Source organism: Oncorhynchus mykiss, chromosome 11 (genome assembly GCF_013265735.2).
Source record: "Oncorhynchus mykiss isolate Arlee chromosome 11, USDA_OmykA_1.1, whole genome shotgun sequence".
NCBI classification, from domain to species: Eukaryota; Metazoa; Chordata; class Actinopteri; order Salmoniformes; family Salmonidae; genus Oncorhynchus; species Oncorhynchus mykiss.
The window spans coordinates 59,902,958-59,925,000 of NC_048575.1; the positions used below are offsets into that span (position 1 = coordinate 59,902,958).

Genomic DNA, 22,043 nt, shown 5'->3' on the forward strand with positions numbered 1-22,043 from the left:
CCCAGCACAGCAGAGGACCCATGTCAAGTTTGGGTAGTAAACCTGGACTACTCTTATCACAAGGTCTAATCATGCCACGGGGACATTGTTCTAATACTTGAGTCATTGTGTACGCTACTAGAAAAAAAAACGTTTGTTTTTTACCCTCAACAATAAAAAAGAAACTGCAACAAAAAGCTAATGAATAAACAATTGAAACGATGTATGCCTGTTTCGTTTTTCTAAATTTGATCAATTTTGTCATGTTGTTGGACTGTGTCGCAAATGAAATCCCAACTCATTATATCCACAGATGCCTGGAACTGGATGTCCATATGACTCTTCTTCAGTTCCCATAAAATAGAGTGGATTTATTCAAAATTACAAACTGCTTACCTATTTAGTTGTGACCTGGTTATGGCCAATGTCAGGGCCGTGCACAGACGTTTCAGGGGGCAGGTGCATTAAATAAATAAAAGAATAGGCCTATTTTATTTCTGCAACAACACACTCATCACAAATTGTAAGCAAGCTAGTTGCCTCCTAAAGACATGATTGATATCGGAAAAGGTGGGTGGGCTGTCAGCCGATCGTTGATGATTGATGTAAATCTGCTAGCAAGCTGGTTCAATAAATCACAATCCGTAAAATAATTATCTAAATAACTGTATAATATTCATAATCTTCTAACTCATGATATGGCTGGCTGGTTAGTGGCCTGTGGATATTTTAGTATATGATGGTTAGCTAGAGTCGACTATCTCAGGTGCTGCTGCTGATAAACATGTGCAACTCCCAACTAAAGAAAGGATGGAGTTGGGTCTGTAGAAGCAGCCGCTCCTCTGTCTTTTTACCCGTCTCTGTTGCTCGTATCAGCCAACCAGACCTAAATATTGATGAGGTAAATGAAATGTTATGCTGCAGCTTCTGTGGCAGTACTGTTGATACAGTATTCAAAAGAGGACCAGTGCGCTCTCAGAAGTTTGGTTGGTGTGCAAAACCTGTGAATTCAGCAGAAGGCTGCAGAGCCGAAACGGGTGTACGCTATCCCTGATGCAGTGAAAATAATTTTTAAAAATGAATATTTTTGAGTGCGGACCCATCTTTTAAATACTGTTGATATTTAAAATAGGGACTGGCTGTTGGGTGGTGACTTGCGGTCAGTTGGTTCAGAACATAAATGACAAACTGTTCACAACAAAAATATTATGCCACCACCCAAAAAGGCACTTGGCAAGTGGGAGGGCAAAGGGGCAGGTGCTCAGGCAAGGGTAGATCTCTATCTGTGTACATGCCTGGCCAATTTTGCCTTCCAAACACACCGCTTTGAACCGGTCAGTCCTGTTGGTACCGGAACATAACATTATTTGTTTAATTTGAGGAAGCTCAAAGGACTTCTTCTTGAGCTTTCCTGGAAAGTGTTTGTTGGATTTTAGCCACATGCATGGATCTTTGTCCACAGCTAATTGGTAATGGGAGCACTACCATTGTAGTTTACCCATGCTTACCTTTATAGATCTACATACAGTACATGTCCGAAGGAGGCCCACACACAAAAGACACCAGAGGAGAAAGTAGCTACTGCTGCTGGGGCATCACCACTGTAAGAAAGTTCTATGACTTTTCCCTTTTGCCCTACCTGTTGTTCTACAGGTGTGGGCATTGCCACAGTCGTGATCTCCTTTGTGCTCTGCACCTACTACAATGTTCTCATGTGCTGGGCGCTCTACTACTTCTTCAACTCATTCCGAGCCACCTTCCCCTGGCAGTCCTGCAACAACACCTGGAATGCTGTCGGTAACTGCTCCATCGGTTTCCCTGGCAACACCACCCACTTGCATTCGGCCAGTCAGCAATACTTTGAGTAAGCATCAATCTTCTTCAATGAATCCCATTTTTATTGATGTAGGGTCTAGAAGTCACTGGCATGGGTAGGGCTCAGGACTCTTGTGGTTATTGTTATAGCTTGTTTTATCACAACAGAGGTCCCATCCAGATTACTGTAAAGTCAGGGTTCTTGTATTATTGAAGGATAACATCCCTTACTTCTTCTCTCAGTCACAGGCTTCTGGAGATAACCAATGGTATTGAGGACGCAGGAGGACTACGCTGGGAGCTGTTTGGACTCCTTATCCTGGCCTGGGTCATTGTCTACTTGTGCATCTTCAAAGGTGTCAAATCCACTGGCAAGGTCAGAGTGCATTCTCTTCCCGCAACAGCAGCTACTTATGGATATTCCTCTTTAGAACAGTAGATTATTTAGTGTTAGTCATTTGTGGTATTGGCTAACAGAAATGTATAGATATTACTGTTTCATTTTAAATGGTTGCATTCACCAGATACTCTTTGTTCTTAAATGTATACATTTATAACTTGTGTATGCTCTCAGGCTGCCTCATCGGTGGGGAATCATTATTCAAATCTAAAGGTTTTCCATTGCCTTTGGGTCTTACATTGTTGGTGGGTGTTGGAGGAGAACAGATGGGTGTCAAATATCATGTTTCTCCTCCTGGTATTTAGAGGAGACAGAATTTGCTCCACCTCTGTTGCTTCATACATCTTGTATGTTTTGATCTACAATGCATTTAAAATCATGTTATACTTACTGAGTATTTTTATTCTTCTCACTCTGTGCTTTAGGTTGTTTATTTCACCGCCACGTTCCCATACTTCATGCTGTTTGTCTTGCTCATCAATAATGTCCAGCTTCCTGGAGCCAAGAATGGGATGCTTTACTTCCTGAAGCCCAAGTGGAGCAAGCTGCTTGATGTTCAGGTGTGACATACTGTATTAGAGGATGAATGACGATTTAATGGACAGTTTCCCGGACACAGATTATGCCTAGTCTGGGACAAAAAAAAGGATCCATTGAAAAAGGTTTCTAGTCCAAGATTAGGCTTAATCTGTGCCTAGGAAACTGCACAGAAGTGTATTTGTGTTATTGTTTTACAGTACGAGTAAAAACATTGTGTGCATTGCTCACCTTTATCCGCTTATCTCTGCCTTACTACAGGTGTGGGTTAACGCTGCAGCCCAGGTATTCAACTCCATTGGAATAGGATTTGGTACCATGATCTCCATGGCCAGTTACAACAAGTTCAACAATAACATCCTCAGGTTAGAGATGCAGTCTCCTGTACCACTATAGGACCACTTTGTCTTTGTCATCACATGATTTATCTGCAGATACACAGTGTAATTCTATAGTTCAAAAATAACTGTCTCATGGTAACTAAGAGCAGTTAACTGTGTCTTCTCAATAAGACCCAACATGCTTTGTACATCAAAATATCTGTCAATCAAGAGAGGGCATGTAATAGTTGTCAATTATTAAAACTTAATTTACATGTAGGTAATTTAGCAGATGCTCTTATCCAGAGCGACTTAGTCGTGAGTGCATACATTTTCATGTTTTCTTCGTACTGGTCCCCCTTCATACATTCTTCAAAGGGAGGCACTTCTGCGACTCCTTTTTGAAAACCTAGTTCAAATGAGTTCTTTGTTCTCTCTTATTTCTGTGACAACAGCTAAATAGACATAGTATGTGCGATGGGGGTGTTGTGAGGGGGTGTTTTGCAGATGGTCTATGCGAATTGAGAATACTTGGCTTCAACAAAGGCGTAAAGCTGTGGCAATGGTTTCTAACTTCTTACGGCTAGGGGTTCCGCTAGCGGAAGGCAGAGTGAAATTCCAAAATATTTTTTAGAACTATTTAACTCTCATACATTCACAAGTGCAATACACCAAATTAAAGCTTAACTTCTTGGTAATCTACCCATCGTGTCCAATTTCAAAAAGGGAAAGCACACCATATGATTATGTTAGGTCAGAGCCTAGTCACAAAAACACATACAGCCATTTTCCAGACAAAGAGAGGAGTCACAAAAAGCAGAAATAGAGATAAAATGAATCAGATGGCACTCATAGGACTTCATGTTACACAATACATGTATGTTTTGTTTGATAAAGTTCATATTTATATCCAAAAATCTCAGTTTACATTGGCGCTTTGTGGTCAGTAATGTTGTGCCTTGAAAACATCCGGCACATTTTCAGATAGCCACATCAATTTACAGAAATACCCATAATAAACTTTGATAAAAGATACAAGTATTATGCACAGAATTATAGATATACTTCTCCTTAATGCAACCGTTGTCAGATTTCAAAAAAGCTTTATGGAAAAAGCAAACCATGCAATAATCTGAGTACGGCGCTCAGACCCAAAAACAAGCTATGCAGATACCCGCCATGTTGTGGAGTCAGTAAAAGTCAGAAATAGTGTTACAAATATTCACTTACCTCTGATCTTCATCAGAATGCACTCCCAGGAATCCCAGTTCCACAATAAATGTTTGTTTTGTTCGATAAAGTCCATCATTTATGTCCAAATACCTCCTTTTGTTAGCCGTTTAGTAAACAAATCCAAACTCACGAGGCGTGGACAAGTCCAGGCGAAAGTTCAGACAAAGTTCAAAATGTTATATTACAGTTCGTAGAAACATGTCAAACGATGTATAGAATCAATATTTAGGATGTTTTTAACATAAATCTTCAATAATGTTCCAACCGGAGAATTCCTAGAAATGCAATGGAACGCAGGTCACTCTCATGGGTGCGCGTGTGATCAGCTCATGCCACTCTGCCAGACCTCTGGTTGAATCGGCTCTCATTCGCCCCCACTTCTCATTAGAAGCATCAAACAAGGTTCTAAAGACTGTTGACATCTAGTGGAAGCCTTAGGAAGTGCAATATGACCCCATAGACACTGTATATTCGATAGGCAATGAGTTGAAAAACTGCAAACCTCAGATTTCCCACTTCCTGGTTGGATTTTTCTCAGGTTTTCACCTGCCATATGAGTTATGTTATACTCACAGACATCATTCAAACAGTTTCAGAAACGTCAGAGAGTTGTCTATCCAATACTACTAATAATATGCATATATTAGCTTCTGGGCCTGAGTAGCAGGACGTTTACTCTGGGCACGCTTTTCATCCGAACCCCTATCCCAAACAGGCTAAACAAGGGCCTGGTTACTCCTCAGAAGCAACCAAGCACATGGATTGTCCGTCCCTTGCTTTGTGACTCTGGCCAGTTACTGTAGTTTCTCACCACAGACTAGGGCAAGTCCAAAGGGGGAGGGGTGTGACTCTTCATAAACAACAACTGGTGCACTGCTTCCAGTGTGAAGGAAATCTCAAGCTTTTGCTTCACTGATATAGAATACCTCATGGTAAGCTGCAGACCCTTTTATCTACCAAGAGCTTTCTCCTCTGTAATTATCATGGCTGTCTACATCCCTCCACAAGCCAACGCCACTTTGGCATTCAACAAACTGTATGGGGCCATAAACAAACAAAAACCGCAATCCAGAGTCAGCATTTCTGGTGGCCGGCGACTTTAACACAGGGAGACTTAAAACTGTCCTACCTCAGGGCCTCCCGAGTGGCACAGCGGTCTAAGGCACTGCATCGAAGTACTAGAGGCGTCACTACAGATCTGGGTTCGATCCAAGGCTGTATCACAACCGGCTGTGATCGGGAGTCCCATAGGGCGGCACACAATTGTCCCACCGGTTTAGTGGAGGGTTTGTCCGGGGGGGCTTTACTTTGTTCATCACGTTCTAGCAACTTCTTGTGGGGGACCGGGCGCCTACAGGCTGACCTCTGTCGTCAGTTGAACGGTGTTTCCTCCGACACATTGGCGCAGCTGGCTTCCGGGTTAAGCGGGCAGGTGTTAAGAAGCACGGAGCACGGAGTGGCACACTGGTCTAAGGCACGGCATCGCCGTGTTAGCTGTGCCACTAGAGATTCTGGGTTCGAGTCTTGTACCGGTCTCCCGCGACCGGGCGCACAATTGGCCCAGCGTTGTCCGGGTTAGGGGAGGGTTTGGCCGGCAGGGATGTCCATGTCCCATCATGCTCAAGCAACTCCTGTGGCGGGCTGGGCGCAGTGCACACTGACACAGTCGTCAGGTGTACGGTGTTTCCTCCGACACATTGGTGCGGCTGGCTTCCGGGTTAAGTGGGAATTGTGTCAAGAAGCAGTGCGGCTTGGTTGGGTTGTGTTTCGGAGGAAGAACGGCTCTCAACCTTCACCTCTACTGAGACCGTACGGGAGTTGCAGTGATAAGGTAAGACTAACTACCAATGGATAGCACGAGATTTGGGAGAGAAAGAGAGAAAGAAACATTTTCTTTTTTTTAAAGCGCAGTTTTATGGGTCATGTTTTGGAGGACGTATGACTCGACCTTCACCTCCCAAGCTCGTTGGGGAGTTGCAGCGACGACACGAGATCGAAAAAGGGGGTAAAATACGGAAGTGGTCCAATGAAGCAGACAGAATGCTACAAGGCTGTTTTTCAAGTACAGAATGGGAAATGTTCCTTGATTCATTGGATAGCGTTGCGGCTGCATCAATAAGTGCATAGACAACATTATTCTCACAGTGACTATATGAACGTATCCAAACCAAAAAACATGGATTACAGGCAATATCCAAGCTGAACAAAAGGCAAGAGCTACGGCTTACAAGGAACAGGACATGGACGCATACAAGAGAGCCCACTAGACATCTAGCATGCAAAAGGACAATATAGGAGGAAGGTGGAATCCTAATACACTGGCTCCAAAGATTGTCGGATGTGGCAGGGCTTTAATACTATAACGTGAAACCCAGCCGTAAGATGCCCAGTGTTGCAGAACTCCCCAAAAAGTTAAATGCCTTTTATGCTTGCGTTGAGAAATACAATGCTGAGTCTTGCGTGAAAGCCCCTGTTGTTCCGGGTGAGTGGTCCACCATTGGGGTGCCAGGACAGAGAAGAGTTTGGTCATTGTTTTCGGGCTGGTTGTATTGGTGCTAGCTAGGTACCAAGCTAAAGCTAGCTACCCCAGAAGTTGCGGTCAAACAAATTATGCTTTACCAACGCGGTATTGTAAACACATCGTTTGTGGTCGGTGTTTTCTTGTTTGCTGACTTTTTTGTAAAGCTTTGACAGTGCTACTGTATCGTTTTGACACGCAAAGACCTAAACGGCGTTTCATAGTATGTATGTTGTGAAGCTAATAGCAGTGACACTATTACTGTGTAACTCCGGTAGGCAACATTAAGAAAAATAGCGCACTTGGTAGTGTGCACCGGTGCTTGACCAGTCGGCTAAAGCCAACATCACTCACGACAGAGAATGATTGATTGTCAAGGGCAATGAATTAAATTGTCTTGGCTTTAATGGATTTCACCTTTGAGTTGTCTCGCTGAAATGTTCTTACTCTTTCAAATGACTGCTCGACTTGTTGACTGCTCGATCCACACAGCAGACATTGTGGGCTAGGTTAGGAATGCTGAGTTGCATATGTAGCACAATTTTACGTAGCATCATTACGTCATGTTATATAGGTATGCAAGGTATCTTTGACATCGGTTTTTAACATTGGCGTTAAACTAGACATTGGCCGATGTTGGCATTTTTGGCCAATATCAGCCGATTCCTAAATGTTCACCGATATATCGTGCATCCCTACTCAAAATGTTATAGGAGCCAGCCTAGGCTACTGCTCAAATGCTGCTGTAATAGGCTTACATGTTTCTCCTTTGCATGTTTTTTTGGGGGGGTTATTCATTGTCAATCTTTAAAACCGAAGCCAGACTGCAACATTTTAGTAGCCTAGCTAGGTCTATGGCATGTGTCTGTACACTTTCCCTCCGCGGACGCGGTAAATGGAACACATGATGGCAGCACAATTTACATTGAATTCACTGATGCAAGGGCATCAGGCTGTAATTTCATAAAGTAGATGATGCAACTGTTGACTCATTTATACTTGCTTGTGTATCCTATTTTTCTTTTAGTAGTGGCGTGTGGATCCTTTTTCTAAAAACTTTTTGACAACTAAGATGACATTTTCTGTAGGCAACAGCAATGACCATTGGAACCAAAACTTGGCATTGACATTTAGCCTACAACATGTTTAAACTTTTGTTCCGGTAGAAGATTCGGTCCGTGCCATTTAGTGATGATATGATGCACTACAGTGTGGGTGTGGATCTGGGAGGAGGGGTGCGTGTGTGGCAAAGTACTGCCGTTTGGCGTGCAGCACATTTGCAGTACTTGCTGTGACTTGTAGTGCAGCACATCGTGGGCTATATGGAAACAGGCCAAAAATGAATGACAACCTAAATAATTGTGAGGGCCAGGCAGAAGTGTGTCTCGGGCCGGAATCGTCCCGTGGCCCTTGTTTGGCACAAGCTCTAAGGGCACATGGTGTGCGATCAATGACAGCAATGTTAAGTGGACAAGTGACGGTGACTGCATGGAATTCAAATGAGGAGATGGTCAGGTGAGTGAGGGAGAAAAGAGAGAATCTCCACTTAGGAGGAACGAGCTGCCCTGTGCCACCACCGCGATGACCAGAAGCTGTCGGACTATGAGAGAAAATGTAGTCGGATGAAGACAGAGCAGCTGGAGTAGCAGTGTTCTCTGGGGTGATCCATGTCTCTGTCAGGGCCAAAAAGTCTAGGGACTGGAATGAACTCAGCGTTCTTGACCACATATCGGCAGTTCCAAATCCTGCCGGAGACTAGGAATTGCGCAAAGGGTACACTAAATTAGAAGGGTTGCAGCCAAGGGGTGGGGAGTGTCTGTAAAGTGAACTGGGATAGAAAATACATGCCAAAGCTACAAAACAGCAAAATGAGAGAATCTGAAAATAACTAGGTAAAATACTCAAGTGAGAGTGGTGTGGAGCCTTCTACTCTTCCTTCATAAAATAACTAGGCAGAACGTATTTGTTTTGCCGACGATCTTAGTTTTGACACTGACACTGATTACCAAAACCACAACAGTCACAAATTTCTCTGCCCCTTAATCCTGGTTGATGTGTCAACAATCACCTGCAAGTTATGAGTAAGTCAGCAGTTCACACACCAAGTAGGCTAATAGGAAGACAGGCAGCATTTAAAGTAGATGGCCCTAGCTAGCAAAAAGACAGTATTTGACAACCGATTAAGACAATAATTATACTCCTCGGGATATCAGAAGTCCTCTAGTTACAGAATGGTTCTGTTCCCTGAACCTGGTCTCAACAGACTTTTTCAATCTCTCCTTGTCCCAGTCTGTAATCCCAATATGTTTCAAACTGAACAAGAACTCCAAGGTAACCAGCCTAAATGACTATCAACCTGTAGCACTCACATCTGTAATTATGAAGTGCATTGAAAGGCTGGTCATGACACACATCAACACCATCATCTCAAGACACCCTGGACCCACTTCAATTTGTGTACCTCCCCCTACAGATCCACCGATGACGCAATCTCAATTGCACTTTACACTGCCCTCTCACACTTGGACAAGAGGGGAAATAACTGTGTGAGACTGCTGTTCATAGACTACAGCTCAGCGTTCAACACCATAGTCACCTTCAACCCTGGGTCTGAAAACCTCCCTCTGCAACTGGATCCTGGGCCCTCATTTGTCAATGTCGCGTAGAAAAACTTCTAAATTAACTCGTACGAAGAAAATTTATGATGTTCGCAAGTATAAAAAAAAGTTGGTATTTACACACACCTGTAAGTATTTTGCCTTGATAAATCAGACACGTTCTAAAACACTGTGCTAGTGCACGTGCATGCTCATTTACACAAAGAAACACCCTAAATGACCATTTATGGTCACAAATATTCCCTTTAAAGCTACAAGAAATGTCACTAATTTCTGTCTGCCAACATGGAGAAATCAAAGAAGACAAAGAAAAAAAACTTTTGGAGGGAGAAATTGAACTTTTGATCACCTAAGTGGAACAAAAGCCATACTTTTGGAGCCCTCAGCAATGGCTTGACAAATAAGATAAAAAAATATTGCTTCTAGGACTCAATCAGCAGCTGGAAGATGTATGCAACGGCCTAAGAGAGAGAAATCAATCATTGAAAGAACTTGTTGATTGTGTCAAACATGTGAGACAATAAATTCTTGTGAAATGTAAATGTGTTTTCCTTGTTGATTTGATTACAATATTTGGAAGAACAGATACCTTAAACTGTTGTATGATATTGACTCTTGTCCTCAGTGCCGGAGGTATGGATAGTGGGGAAACACTCCGTCAGGCATGGGCTCATCGGGTCTGGTTGGATCATTCAGTGGAATGTCATTTTTGATTGCAATGTTGTGGAGCACACTGCAAGCCTTGACGATGTAGAAAACCTAAAAAATGAATTTGCACATTGTATTACATTCATGTAATGGCATTTAAAGTAATGTCATTTCAGAGGCAAACCTTGCTAGGCTGGTATTGCAGTGCCTCCTGTCCCAGACAAGCACAGCCAATGTTCTTTTGGCAGGTCTATGGTGCATTCCACTGTTCTTGTGCATGCATGGGCTTGGTTGTACCTTGCCTCTTGTTGGTTTGAGGGGTTTGTGAGGGCAGTCATCAAATCAATTTAAAGTTTATTTGTCACCTGCGCCGAATACAGAAGGTGTAGACCTTAGTGAAATGCCTACTTACAGGCTCTAACCAACAGTGCAATTTCTAAGTTGAAAAAGTATTAGGTGAACAATAGGTAAGTAAAGAAATAGACAGTAGCGAGGCTGTATACAGGCACTGGTTAGTCAGGCTGATTGAGGTAGCATGTACATGTAGATATGGTTAAAGTGACTGCATATATGATAAACAGAGTAGCAGTAGCGTAAAAGAGGGGGTGGTGGGTGGCGGGAGACAATGCAGATAGCCCTGGTAGCCAATGTGTGGGGGCACCGGTTGGTTGGGATAATTGAGGTAGTATGTACATGAATGTATAGTTAAAGTGACTATGCACATACAGTGGGGAGAACAAGTATTTGTTACACTGCTGATTTTTCAGGTTTTCCTACTTACAAAGCATGTAGAGGTCTGTAATTTTTATCATAGGTACACTTCAACTGTGAGACGGAATCTAAAACAAAAATCCAGAAAATCACATTGTAGGATTTTTAATGAATTTATTTTCAAATTATGGTGGAAAATAAGTATTTGGTCACCTACAAACAAGCAAGATTTCTGGCTCTCACAGACCTGTAACTTCTTCTTTAACCCTTTGCGACGAGCAAACCCGTATCCGGGAGCGTAATCATAGCCTCAAACGCATTAGCATAACGCAACGGACATAAATACCCCTATAAACTTTTCCTATTCATGAAAATCGCAAATGAAGTGAAATAAATATATTCAAACACAAGCTTAGCCTTTTGTTAACAACACTGTCATCTCAGATTTTCAAAATATGCGTTACAGCCAACGCTAGACGAGCATTTGTGTAAGTTTATCATGGCAGAATGCTATGCTAGGCTCTGCTGGCAGCAGGCAACATTTTCACAAAAATAAGAAAAGCAACCAAATTAAATCATTTACCTTTGAAGAACTTCAGATGCTTTCACTCAGGAGACTCCCAGTTAGATAGCAAATGTTCCTTTTTTCCAAAAATATTATTTTTGTAGGCGAAATAGCTCCCGTTTGTTCATCATGCTTAGCTGAGAAATCGACCCTAAAATGCTACAACTATAACGCCAAACGTTTTACAAAATTTGCTCCATAATATCGACAGAAACACGGCAAACGTTGTTTAGGATCCATCCTCAAGGTGTTTTTAACAAATATATTTGATAATATATCCGTCGAGGCAATTGGTTTCTCATAAGAAGCGATTGGAAATATGGCTACCTCAGTATTTTACGCAAGGTTTTCTGCGGGAGACACCATGTGACCACATGCCATATATGGTCCCTTACAGCCATTCTTCAAGGGAAATGCCTAAAAAGACGTCACAATGCTGTAGACACCTTGGGGAAAACGTGAAAAATGTAAGCTCATTCGTAGCTCATTCACAGCCATATAAGGAGTCATTGGCATGAGGCGGTTTCAAAAAATGCGGCACTTCCTGGTTGGATTTTTATCTGGGTTTTGCCTGTAACATCAGTTCTGTGGCACTCACAGACAATATCGTTGCAGTTTTGGAAACGTCAGTGTCTTCTTTCCAAAGCTGTCAATTATATGCATAGTCGAGCATCTTTTCGTGACAAAATATCTTGTTTAAAACGGGAACGTTTTTCATCCAAAAATTAAAATGGCGCCCCCTAAATCCAACTCGTTACCTGTATTAATGGCACCTGTTTGAACTTGTTATCAGTATAAAAGACACCTGTCCACAACCTCAAACAGTCACACTCCAAATTCCACTATGGCCAAGACCAAAGAGCTGTCAAAGGACACCAGAAACAAAATTGTAGACCTGCACCAGGCTGGGAAGACTGAATCTGCAATAGGTAAGCAGCTTGGTTTGAAGAAATCAACTGTGGGAGCAATTATTAGGAAATGGAAGACATACAAGACCACTAATAATCTCCCTCGATCTGGGGCTCCACGCAAGATCTCACCCCGTGGGGTCAAAATGCTCACAAGAACGGTGAGCAAAAATCCCAGAACCACACGGGGGGACCTAGTGAATGACCTGCAGAGAGCTGGGACCAAAGTAACAAAGCCTACCATCAGTAACACACTACGCCGCCAGGGACTCAAATCCTGCAGTGCCAGACGTGTCCCCCTGCTTAAGCCAGTACATGTCCAGGCCCGTCTGAAGTTTGCTAGAGAGCATTTGGATGATCCATAAGAAGATTGGGAGAATGTCATATGGTCAGATGAAACCAAAATATAACTTTTTGGTAAAAACTCAACTCGTTATGTTTGGAGGACAAAGAATGCTGAGTTGCATCCAAAGAACACCATACCTACTGTGAAGCATGGGGGTGGAAACATCATGCTTTGGGGCTGTTTTTCTTCAAAGGGACCAGGACGACTGATCCGTGTAAAGGAAAGAATGAATGGGGCCATGTATCGTGAGATTTTGAGTGAAAACCTCCTTCCATCAGCAAGGGCATTGAAGATGAAACGTGGCTGGGTCTTCCAGCATGACAACGACCCGAAACAGACAGCCAGGGCAACTAAGGAGTGGCTCCGTAAGAAGCATCTCAAGGTACTGGAGTGGCCTAGCCAGTCTCTAGACCTGAACCCAATAGAAAATCTTTGGAGGGAGCTGAAAGTATTGCCCAGCAACCGCCCCGAAACCTGAAGGATCTGGAGAAGGTCTGTATGGAGGAGTGGGCCAAAATCCCTGCTGCAGTATGTGCAAACCTGGTCAAGTACTACAGGAAACGTATGATCTCTGTAATTGCAAACAAAGGTTTCTGTACCAAAATATTAAGTTCTGCTTTTCTGATGTATCAAATTCTTATGTCATGCAATAAAATGCAAATGACTTACCTAAAATTCATACAATGTGATTTTCTGGATTATTGTTTTAGATTCCGTCTCTCACAGTTGAAGTGTACCTATGATAAAAATTACAGACCTCTACATGCTTTGTAAGTAGGAAACACTGCCGATTTTAAGGTTATCAAATACTTGTTCTCCCCACTGTATGATAAACAGAGTAGCAGCAGCGGAAAAGAGGGGTTGGGGGGGCACACAATGCAAATAGTTTGTGTAGCCATTTGATTACCTGTTCAAGAGTCTTATGGCTTGGGGGTAAAAACTGTTGAAGCCTTTTTGTCCTAGACTTAATGCTCCTGTACCGCTTGCCATGCGATAATAGAGAGAACATTCTGTCAAAGACGCCAGCCACCCCAGTCAATGTTTTGGCCCTTCCTCTGACACCGCCTGGTGTAGAGGTCCTAGATGGCAGGAAGCTTTATCCCAGTGATGTACTGGGCCGTACGCACTACCCTCTGTAGTGACTTGCGGTCGGAGGCACCAGGCAGTGATGCAACCATGCTCTCGATGTTGCAGCTGTAAAACCTTTTGAGGATCCGAGGACCCATTTCAGATCTTTTTCGTTTCCTGAGGGGCTTTGTCGTGCCCTCTTCACGACTGTCTTGGTGTGTTTGGACCATTCTAGTTTGTTGATGATTTGGACACCAAGGAACTTAACTCTTAACCTGCTCCACTACAGCCCCGTCAATGAGAGTGGGTGTGTGCTCGATCCTCCTTTTCCTGTAGTCCACAATCATCTCCATAGTCTTAGTTATTCTGGCACCAACCGGCCAGGTCTCTGACCTCCCTCTAGGCTGTCTCGTCGGGGATCAGGCCTACCACTGTGTCGTCTGCAAACTTAATGATGGTGTTGGAGTCGTGCTTGACCACGCAGTCATTGGTGAACAGGGAATACAGGAGGGGACTGAGCACGCACCCCTGAGAGGCTCCAGTGTTGAGAATCAGCGTGGCAGATGTTGCTACCTACCCTCACCACCTGGGGGCGGCCCGTCAGGAAGTCCAGGATCCAGTTGTAGAAGGAGGGATTTAGTCCCAGGATCCTTAGCTTAGTGGTGAGCTTTGAGGGTACTATGGTGTTGAACACTGAGCTGTAGTCAATGAATAGCATTCTCACTTAGGTGTGTGTACCTTTTTGTCCAGGTGGGAAAGGGCAGTGTGGAAAGGGCATTACCAGCCTTTCAAAGCACTTCAAGGCCACGGACATGAGTGCTACGGGTCTGTAGTCATTTAGGCAGGTTGCCTTCATGTTCTTGGGCACAGGGACTATGGTATTCTGCTTGGAACATGTTGGTATTACAGACTCTATCAGGGACGTTGAAAATGTCAGTGAAGACACCTACCAGTTGGTCAGCACATGACCGGAGCACACGTCCTGGTAATCCGTCTGGCCCCGCAGCCTTGGGAAGGTTGACCTGTTTAAAGGTCTTACTTGTGTCGGCTACGGAGACCTTGATCACAGTCGTCCGGAACAGCTGATGCTCTCATGCATGCCTCAGTGTTTCTTGCCTCGAAGCGAGCATAGAAGTGATTTAGCTCGTCTGGTAGGCTCGTGTCACTGGGCAGCTCGTGGCTGTGCTTTCCTTTGTAGTCTGTAAAAGTTTGCAAGCCCTGCCACGTAAGACTAGTGTCAAAGCCGGTGTTGTACGATTCAATCTTAGCCCTGTATTGACGCTTTGCCTGTTTGATGGTTCGTCGGAGTGCATAGCAGGATTTCTTATAAGCTTCCGGGTTAGAATCCCGCACCTTGAAAGCGGCAGCTCTACCCTTTAGCTCAGTGCGAATGTTGCCTGTAATCCATGGCTTCTGGTTGGGGTATGTACGTACAGTCACTGTGGGGACGACATCCTCAATGCAGTTATTGATGAAGCCAGTGACTGATGTGGTGTACTCCTCAATGCCATCAGAAGAATCCCGGAACATGTTTGTCTGATAGCAAAACAGTCCTGCAGTTTAGCATCCGCTTCATCTGACCACTTTTTTGTAGACCGAGTCACTGGTGCTTCCTGGTTTAAATTTTGCTTGTACGCAGGAGGATAGAATTGTGGTCATTGCCGCACCACTGAGCGCCGTCTTAGTGCCAGCATCTGTCTGTGGTGGTGTTTTTAATGGGTAGCCCCGGTCTCCTGCAGTTATGAACACAACATTCAGATATGGTTTCCCAGTATAGATCTAACATGGCAAATAAAACACAAGTCACTTACCAATAAGCCATCCATCCTCAACAGCTTCTTCTGGAGGTTAAAGCCGACTGAACTGTTCTGCAACAATGAATGAATCGTGTCCCACCTGGCCATTTTGCCACTACATTCAACAAAGCCAAATGTGAGTCACAGATGACCTGCACATTGACAGAATAGAAACCTTTTCTGTTGACGAAGTTGAATTCGTTCAATGATGGTGCTTTTATTGCGATGGGTTTGTAGTCAATTGCTCCAATGTCATTGGAAATGGTATGCAAATCCCTTTTCACTCTGTCCTGCTGTACAGCAGTGTCTGGAAACTGTATGTATTGTGGTGGTCAATGAAATAATGCCATGAAGGACTGCAGGCAATATCCGGCTCATGGTTGGTTGTGAAATGCCAGACCGATCCGCAATATCGCGTTGGAATGTTCCAGTGGCCAAAAATCCCAGAGTGGAGAGGACGTGGGTTTCAACTGGGATGGCATTGGTGCGTTTCGTCTCCCTTTCTGGAGAGAGTTGGTTGGAGAGATGCAATAAAATATGCATTGGAAAACGAAATCTACTAATAAGCCAAGTGTCGCTCTCAGCACAAAAAAAAACTGCTCATTGAAAACACGCTCCCTGCGTAACGCAGCTTGTGCCAGATCCTCCAGCAATGCAAGATTTGCCATTTTGGAGAAGTCACAATGCCTCTGTTGCCTTTTTATATTGTTTAACTAAATTGCCTCCAACCTTGCATACCACTCTCTTTCTAATTTGACTTTTTTTATTCAATTAGGCTTTAATGGCTTCATGTTTATGAATTTGATAGCACCCTGAGAACTATTAGTAGCTTAAGTGTCTATAAAAGAACTACATGAATAAACTATTCATGTATTATCTTTTTCTTCATAGTTTATGATTTGGTCCAGTATGTCAATCCTTTCTCCATTTGGTGGATGGTATTTCATTATCAGTTTGACTTTTCACCCATAAGGTGCTGTTGGTACGCATGGTCAGAGGTGTGCTTAAATTTACACACATTCTCAAGTAGATGTACAAATTGATAAGTCCCACACATTTTCAAGTGTCAGTACGAATTGATAAATCCCACACTTTGCTTAGAAATGATTGCACGCATGGTTTATGAACATTTATTTTCGTACGCAACGTTGATAAATGAGGACCCTGGACTTCCTGATGGGCTGGCCCCAGGAGGGGAGGGTAGGCAACTACACATCCGCCACCTCAGGGGTGTGTGCTTTGTCCTATCGATGGTAGGTCTGATGGCGATGAGACAGAATACAGAGTGGAGGTCAGAGACTTAGCAGTGTGGTGCTAGGACAACAACCTCTCCCTCAACGTCAGTAATACCAAGGAGGTGATCGTGGACTACAGGAGAGAGAGGGGAGAACACATCCACAGGGCTGTAGTAGAGCAAGTCAAGAGCTTCAAGTTCCTTGGCGTCCACATCACTAAGGACTTTAACATTGTCCACACATGCCTCCCGGGTGGCGCAGTGGTTAAGGGTGCTATACTGACAGCTGTACCACCAGAGACTCTGGGTTCGCGCCCAGGCTCTGTCGTAACCGGCCGCGACCGGGAGGTCCGTGGGGCGATGCACAATTGGCCTAGCATCGTCCGGGTTAGGGAGGGTTTGGCCGGTAGGGATATCCTTGTCTCATCGCGCACCAGCGACTCCTGTGGTGGGCTAACCAAGGTTGCCAGGTGCACGGTGTTTCCTCTGACACATTGGTGGGGCTGGCTTCCGGGTTGGATACGCGCTGTGTTAAGAAGCAGTGCGGCTTGGTTGGGTTGTGTATCGGAGGACGCATGACTTTCAACCTTCGTCTCTCCCGAGCCCGTACGGGAGTTGTAGCGATGAGACAAGATAGTAGCTACTAACAATACCACGAAATTGGGGAGAAAAGGGGGGAATTTTTTTTTAAATAAAAAACATTGGAGGAGGACGCATGACTTTCAACCTTCGTCTCTCCCGAGCCCGTAAGGGAGTTGTAGCGATGAGACAAGATAGTAGCTACTAACAATACCACGAAATTGGGGAGAAAAGGGGGGAATTTTTTTTTAAATAAAAAACATTGGAGGAGGACGCATGACTTTCAACCTTCGTCTCTCCCGAGCCCGTACGGGAGTTGTAGCGATGAGACAAGATAGTAGCTACCCAACCAAGCCGCACTGCTACACACCCTCCCAGTCGTGAAGACTGCTCTCGGACCAACAGGCTTCTACGTCCAAGCAATAAGACTGATAAATACTTAATTAAATGGTTACCCAGACTATCTGCACTGACCCTATCTTGCACTGACTTTACAGTACAAACCGTGCATTCTGAAAGTATGCACAGATCACTTGACTTTAAATATATATATTTTTTAATGTTATCCTTATTTTAAAATGGATTAAATAGTTTTTTCCCTCATCAAGTCGTGGCCAAAAGTTCTGAGAATGACACAAATATTAATTTCCACAAAGTTTGCTGCTTCAAATCAAATGTATTTATATAGCCCATCGTACATCAGCTGATATCTCAAAGTGCTGTACAGAAACCCAGCCTAAAACCCCAAACAGCATGCAATGCAGGTGTAGAAGCATGGTGTCTTTAGATATTTTTGTCAGATGTTACTATGGAATACTGAAATATAATTACAAGCATTTCATAAGTGTTAAAGGCTTTTATTGACAATTACATGAAGTTGAAGAGTCAATATTTGCAGTGTTGACCCTTCTTTTTCAAGACCTCTGCAATCTGCCCTGGCATGCTGTCAATTAAGTTCTGGGCCACAACCTGACTGATGGCAGCCCATTCTTGCATAATCAATGCTTGGAGTTTGTCAGAATTTGTGGGGTTTTGTTTGTCCACCCGCCTCTTGAGGATTGACCTCAATTTCTCAATGGGATTAAGGTCTGGGGAGTTTCCTGGCCATGGACCCAAAATATCGATATTTTGTTCCCCGAGCCACTTTGTTATCACTTTTGCCTTATTGCAAGGTGCTCCATCATGCTGGAAAAGGCATTGTTCGTTACCAAACTGTTCCAGGATGGTTTGGAGAAGTTGCTCTCGGAGGATGTGTTGGTACCATTTCTTTATTCATGGCTGTGTTCTTAGGCAAAACTGTGAGTGAGCCCACTCCCTTGGCTGAGAAGCAACACCACACATGAATGGTCTCAGGATGCTTTACTGTTGGCATGACACAGGACTGATGGTAGCGCTCACTTTGTCTTCTCTGGACAAGCTCTTTTCCAGATGCCCGGAAAATGACTTTACCCCAGTCCTCAGCAGTCCTATCCCTGTACTTTATGCAGAATATCAGCCTGTCCCTGATGTTTTTTCCTAGAGAGAAGTAGCTTCTTTGCTGCCCTTCTTGACACCAGGCCATCCTCCGAAAGTCTTCGCTTAACTATGGTTGACAGAGGAAGACCAATGATTCCAAGCATCACCCTCCTTTTGAAACTTCCAGTCTGTTATTCAAACTCAATCAGCATGACAGAGTGATCCCCAGCCTTGTCCTCGTCAACACTCACATCTGTGTTAACGAGAGAATCACTGACATGTCAGCTGGTCCTTTTGTGGCAGGGCTGAAATGCAGTGGAAATGTTTTTTGGGGATTCAGTTAATTTTTATGGCAAAGAGGGACTTTGCAATTAATTTCAATTCATCTGATCACTCTTCATAACATTCTGGAGTATATGCAAACTGCCATCATACAAACTGAGGTAGCAAACTTTGTGAAAATTAATGTTTGTCATTCTCAAAACTTTTGGCCTCGACTGTACACACAATACCCCAAAATGACAAAGCAAAAACACGTTTTTAGACATTTTTGCAAATGTATTAAAAATAAATAAAAAAACATTTACATAAGTAGTCAGACCTTTTACTCAATATTTTGTTAAATAACCTTTTGGCAGCGATTACAGCCTTGAGTCTTAGGTATTACACTACAAGCTTGGCACACCTGCATTTGGGGAGTTTCTCCCATTATTCTCTGCAGATCCTCTCAAGCTCGGTTAGTAGAATGAGGAGCGTCACTGCACAACTAGTTTCAGGTTTCTCCAGAGATGTTTGGGCTCTGGCTGGGCCACTTATCTCCCGAAGCCACTCCTGCGTTGTCTTGGCTGTGTGCTTAATCGTTGTCCTGTTGAAAGGTAACCCTTCGCCCCAGTCAGAGGTCCTGAGTGCTCTGGAGCAGGTTTTCATCAAGGATCTCTCTGTACTTCACCTCAATGACTAAGGCCCTTCTCCCCCGATTGCTGAGTTTGGCCGGGCGGCCAGCTCTAGGAATAGTCTTGGTGGTTCCAAACTAATTCCATTTAAGAATGATGGAGGCCACTGTGTTCTTGGAGACCTTCAATGCTGAATAAATATTTAGATACCCTTCCTCAGATCTATGCCTCGACACAATCTTGTCTTGGAGCACTTCGGACAATTCCTTCAACTTCGTTGCTTGGTTTTTGCTCTGACATGCACTGTCAACTGTGGGACCTGATATAGACAAGTGTGTGTGCCTGTTTAAAACCATGGTGCACAGGTAGCCTAATGGTTAGAGCGTTGGGCCAGTAACTGAAAGGCTGCTGGATTGAATCCCAGAGCTGACAAGGTAAAAATCAGTCGTTCAGGCCGTCATTGTAAATAAGAATTTGTTCTTCTTGCCTAGTTAAATAAAGGTTAAATGGAAGAGGGGGAAAAACCTATAATCACTCACACACTTCACTGACACTCTCACACAAAACCAATTCACATACACGTACACTTTTACACTCACCATATGCTGCTGCTACTCTATTCTTTATTTGACTCTGACTAGGCATCAGGATAGATAATAATCACTTTACCCTGTCTTCATGTACATATCTACCTCAAATACCTCGTACAACTGGTACTGGTACTTCCTGTATCTAGCTACATTTTTTTGTGTATTTTATTCAACTTGTGTTAATATTCTCTTTTATTATAATTTTTTTACTCTGCATCGTTGGGAAGTTCTCGTAAGAAAGCATTTCACGGTTAAGTCTCCAGCCATTGTATTCGACGCATGTGACATAACATTTGATTTGACTGTCCTTCAGTCAAAAAGGCTGGTTTAGTTCTCCTTAGTGATCCATTTGACCATGTTTGTGACTGTTTGTGTTCTGGTCCTCCCCTAGGGACACATTGATTGTCTCCTTAGCTAACTCAGCCACCAGTATCCTAGCTGGTTTTGTGATATTCTCAGCCATTGGCTACATGGCTCATGTCCACAACCTCCCAGTAGACAACATCGCCACAGATGGTAAGTACTTCCTGTTCAAGTGAGACGTCTTTGATGTTATTCATCCATCTATTTTTCTATTTAGTGTCTATTTAATGTTTGGATGGGTTATTGTCTCCTAAAACTTCCTCTCATGGTCCCAGGGGATCATGATTCATCATCTTTTAACCACTAAGTTTGTTAATTCCTTGAATAGTGTTCATTTGTCATAGTCAGTGGTAACATGACATACTAATAGTACCATCAAACAACTTCACCATTGACAGATAGATGTTTAGGGCAGTGTATGAAGGGAAGTAGGTACAAATGTGACCCATATACTCCTGTGAATAACTCTTGGGTATAATACTCATAAAAGTCCAATTGAGTTCAGAACTAACACCTTCCTCATGTTATTAGTTCCTGGAAAACTTACACTGACACAGCGTAGAATACAAAGGTATTAATTCACAATGATGCACTTCTTCTTTCTGGGGTGCTAGTGTGGGAAAACTACAGCATTTGGAGTAATTGCTTTTGTAGAGGCAGACAGTCCTCCCTACCTAACAGGCAGGCGGAGCTCAGAGGGCTGGGCCAGGCTGCATCACACTGGTTTGAGTCCCAGTAGAAGTGTGCACTTGTTCACTTCCCTTCATGGATTTGAATGGAAATGACTTGTACATAGAAAACTCCCTTTAGCCCATGTCTACACCAATCTAATGCTTTTTAAATGTGTGTGGAGTAGTGAATGAGTGCACACTTCAGGAAGAAGGAGAGATTATTTGGACACACCCACTGAGTAGACCTGGGTGACCAGTTAGCATGCCCGTGAGACAAGCGTCACCAGAGCTTCCAAAGTAGTTTCTGTCATGACCCGTGTAAAGACATTTGAATCAACAGAACAGTATTTCTAGCCTCAGTCCTATCCTAAGCTGTGACCGAATAGTAATTTCCCATATTACAATTTGGGAAACCGGATTTGGTGAGGCTCTAAAATACACACAGATCATTTTGGAACTATAAAAAAGGACACTTTAGTCACTAATGACTTGTGGAGTGGGTTGTTCTTCCCCAAGTAAATTGAGAACATGATGCGGTCAAGAAATGAACCTTTTTTAAAATGAACCCTTTCTATTTCTCTCCCTCGTTCTCTCTCTCTCTCTCCCTCGTTCTCTCTCCCTCGTTGTCCCTCTCTCTCTCCCTCGTTGTCTCTTTCTCTCTGTCTGTCTCTGCTATCATTTAACAGGCGAACAATGTGACTTATGTGAAAAGAGGTATAAATCCTCTGATGGAATACCATAACTACTGTACTGGTTATAGGGATAGACAATGAAGTAAGAGATGAAAGTGGTCTCT

The 22,043-nt window shown here is 43.5% G+C and overlaps 1 protein-coding gene across 1 annotated transcript in view; it reads left to right on the forward strand.

Moving 5' to 3' along the window:
• Positions 1-22,043, forward strand: part of LOC110536105 (sodium- and chloride-dependent GABA transporter ine) — a 48,394-nt gene that overhangs the window by 19,429 nt on the left and 6,922 nt on the right. Inside the window, exons 3-7 of the mRNA XM_021621662.2 lie at positions 1,633-1,843; positions 2,038-2,170; positions 2,620-2,754; positions 2,993-3,096; positions 20,605-20,729. Of these exons, the coding sequence (XP_021477337.2) occupies positions 1,633-1,843; positions 2,038-2,170; positions 2,620-2,754; positions 2,993-3,096; positions 20,605-20,729 (708 nt within the window). The remainder of the gene's footprint in view (positions 1-1,632; positions 1,844-2,037; positions 2,171-2,619; positions 2,755-2,992; positions 3,097-20,604; positions 20,730-22,043) is intronic.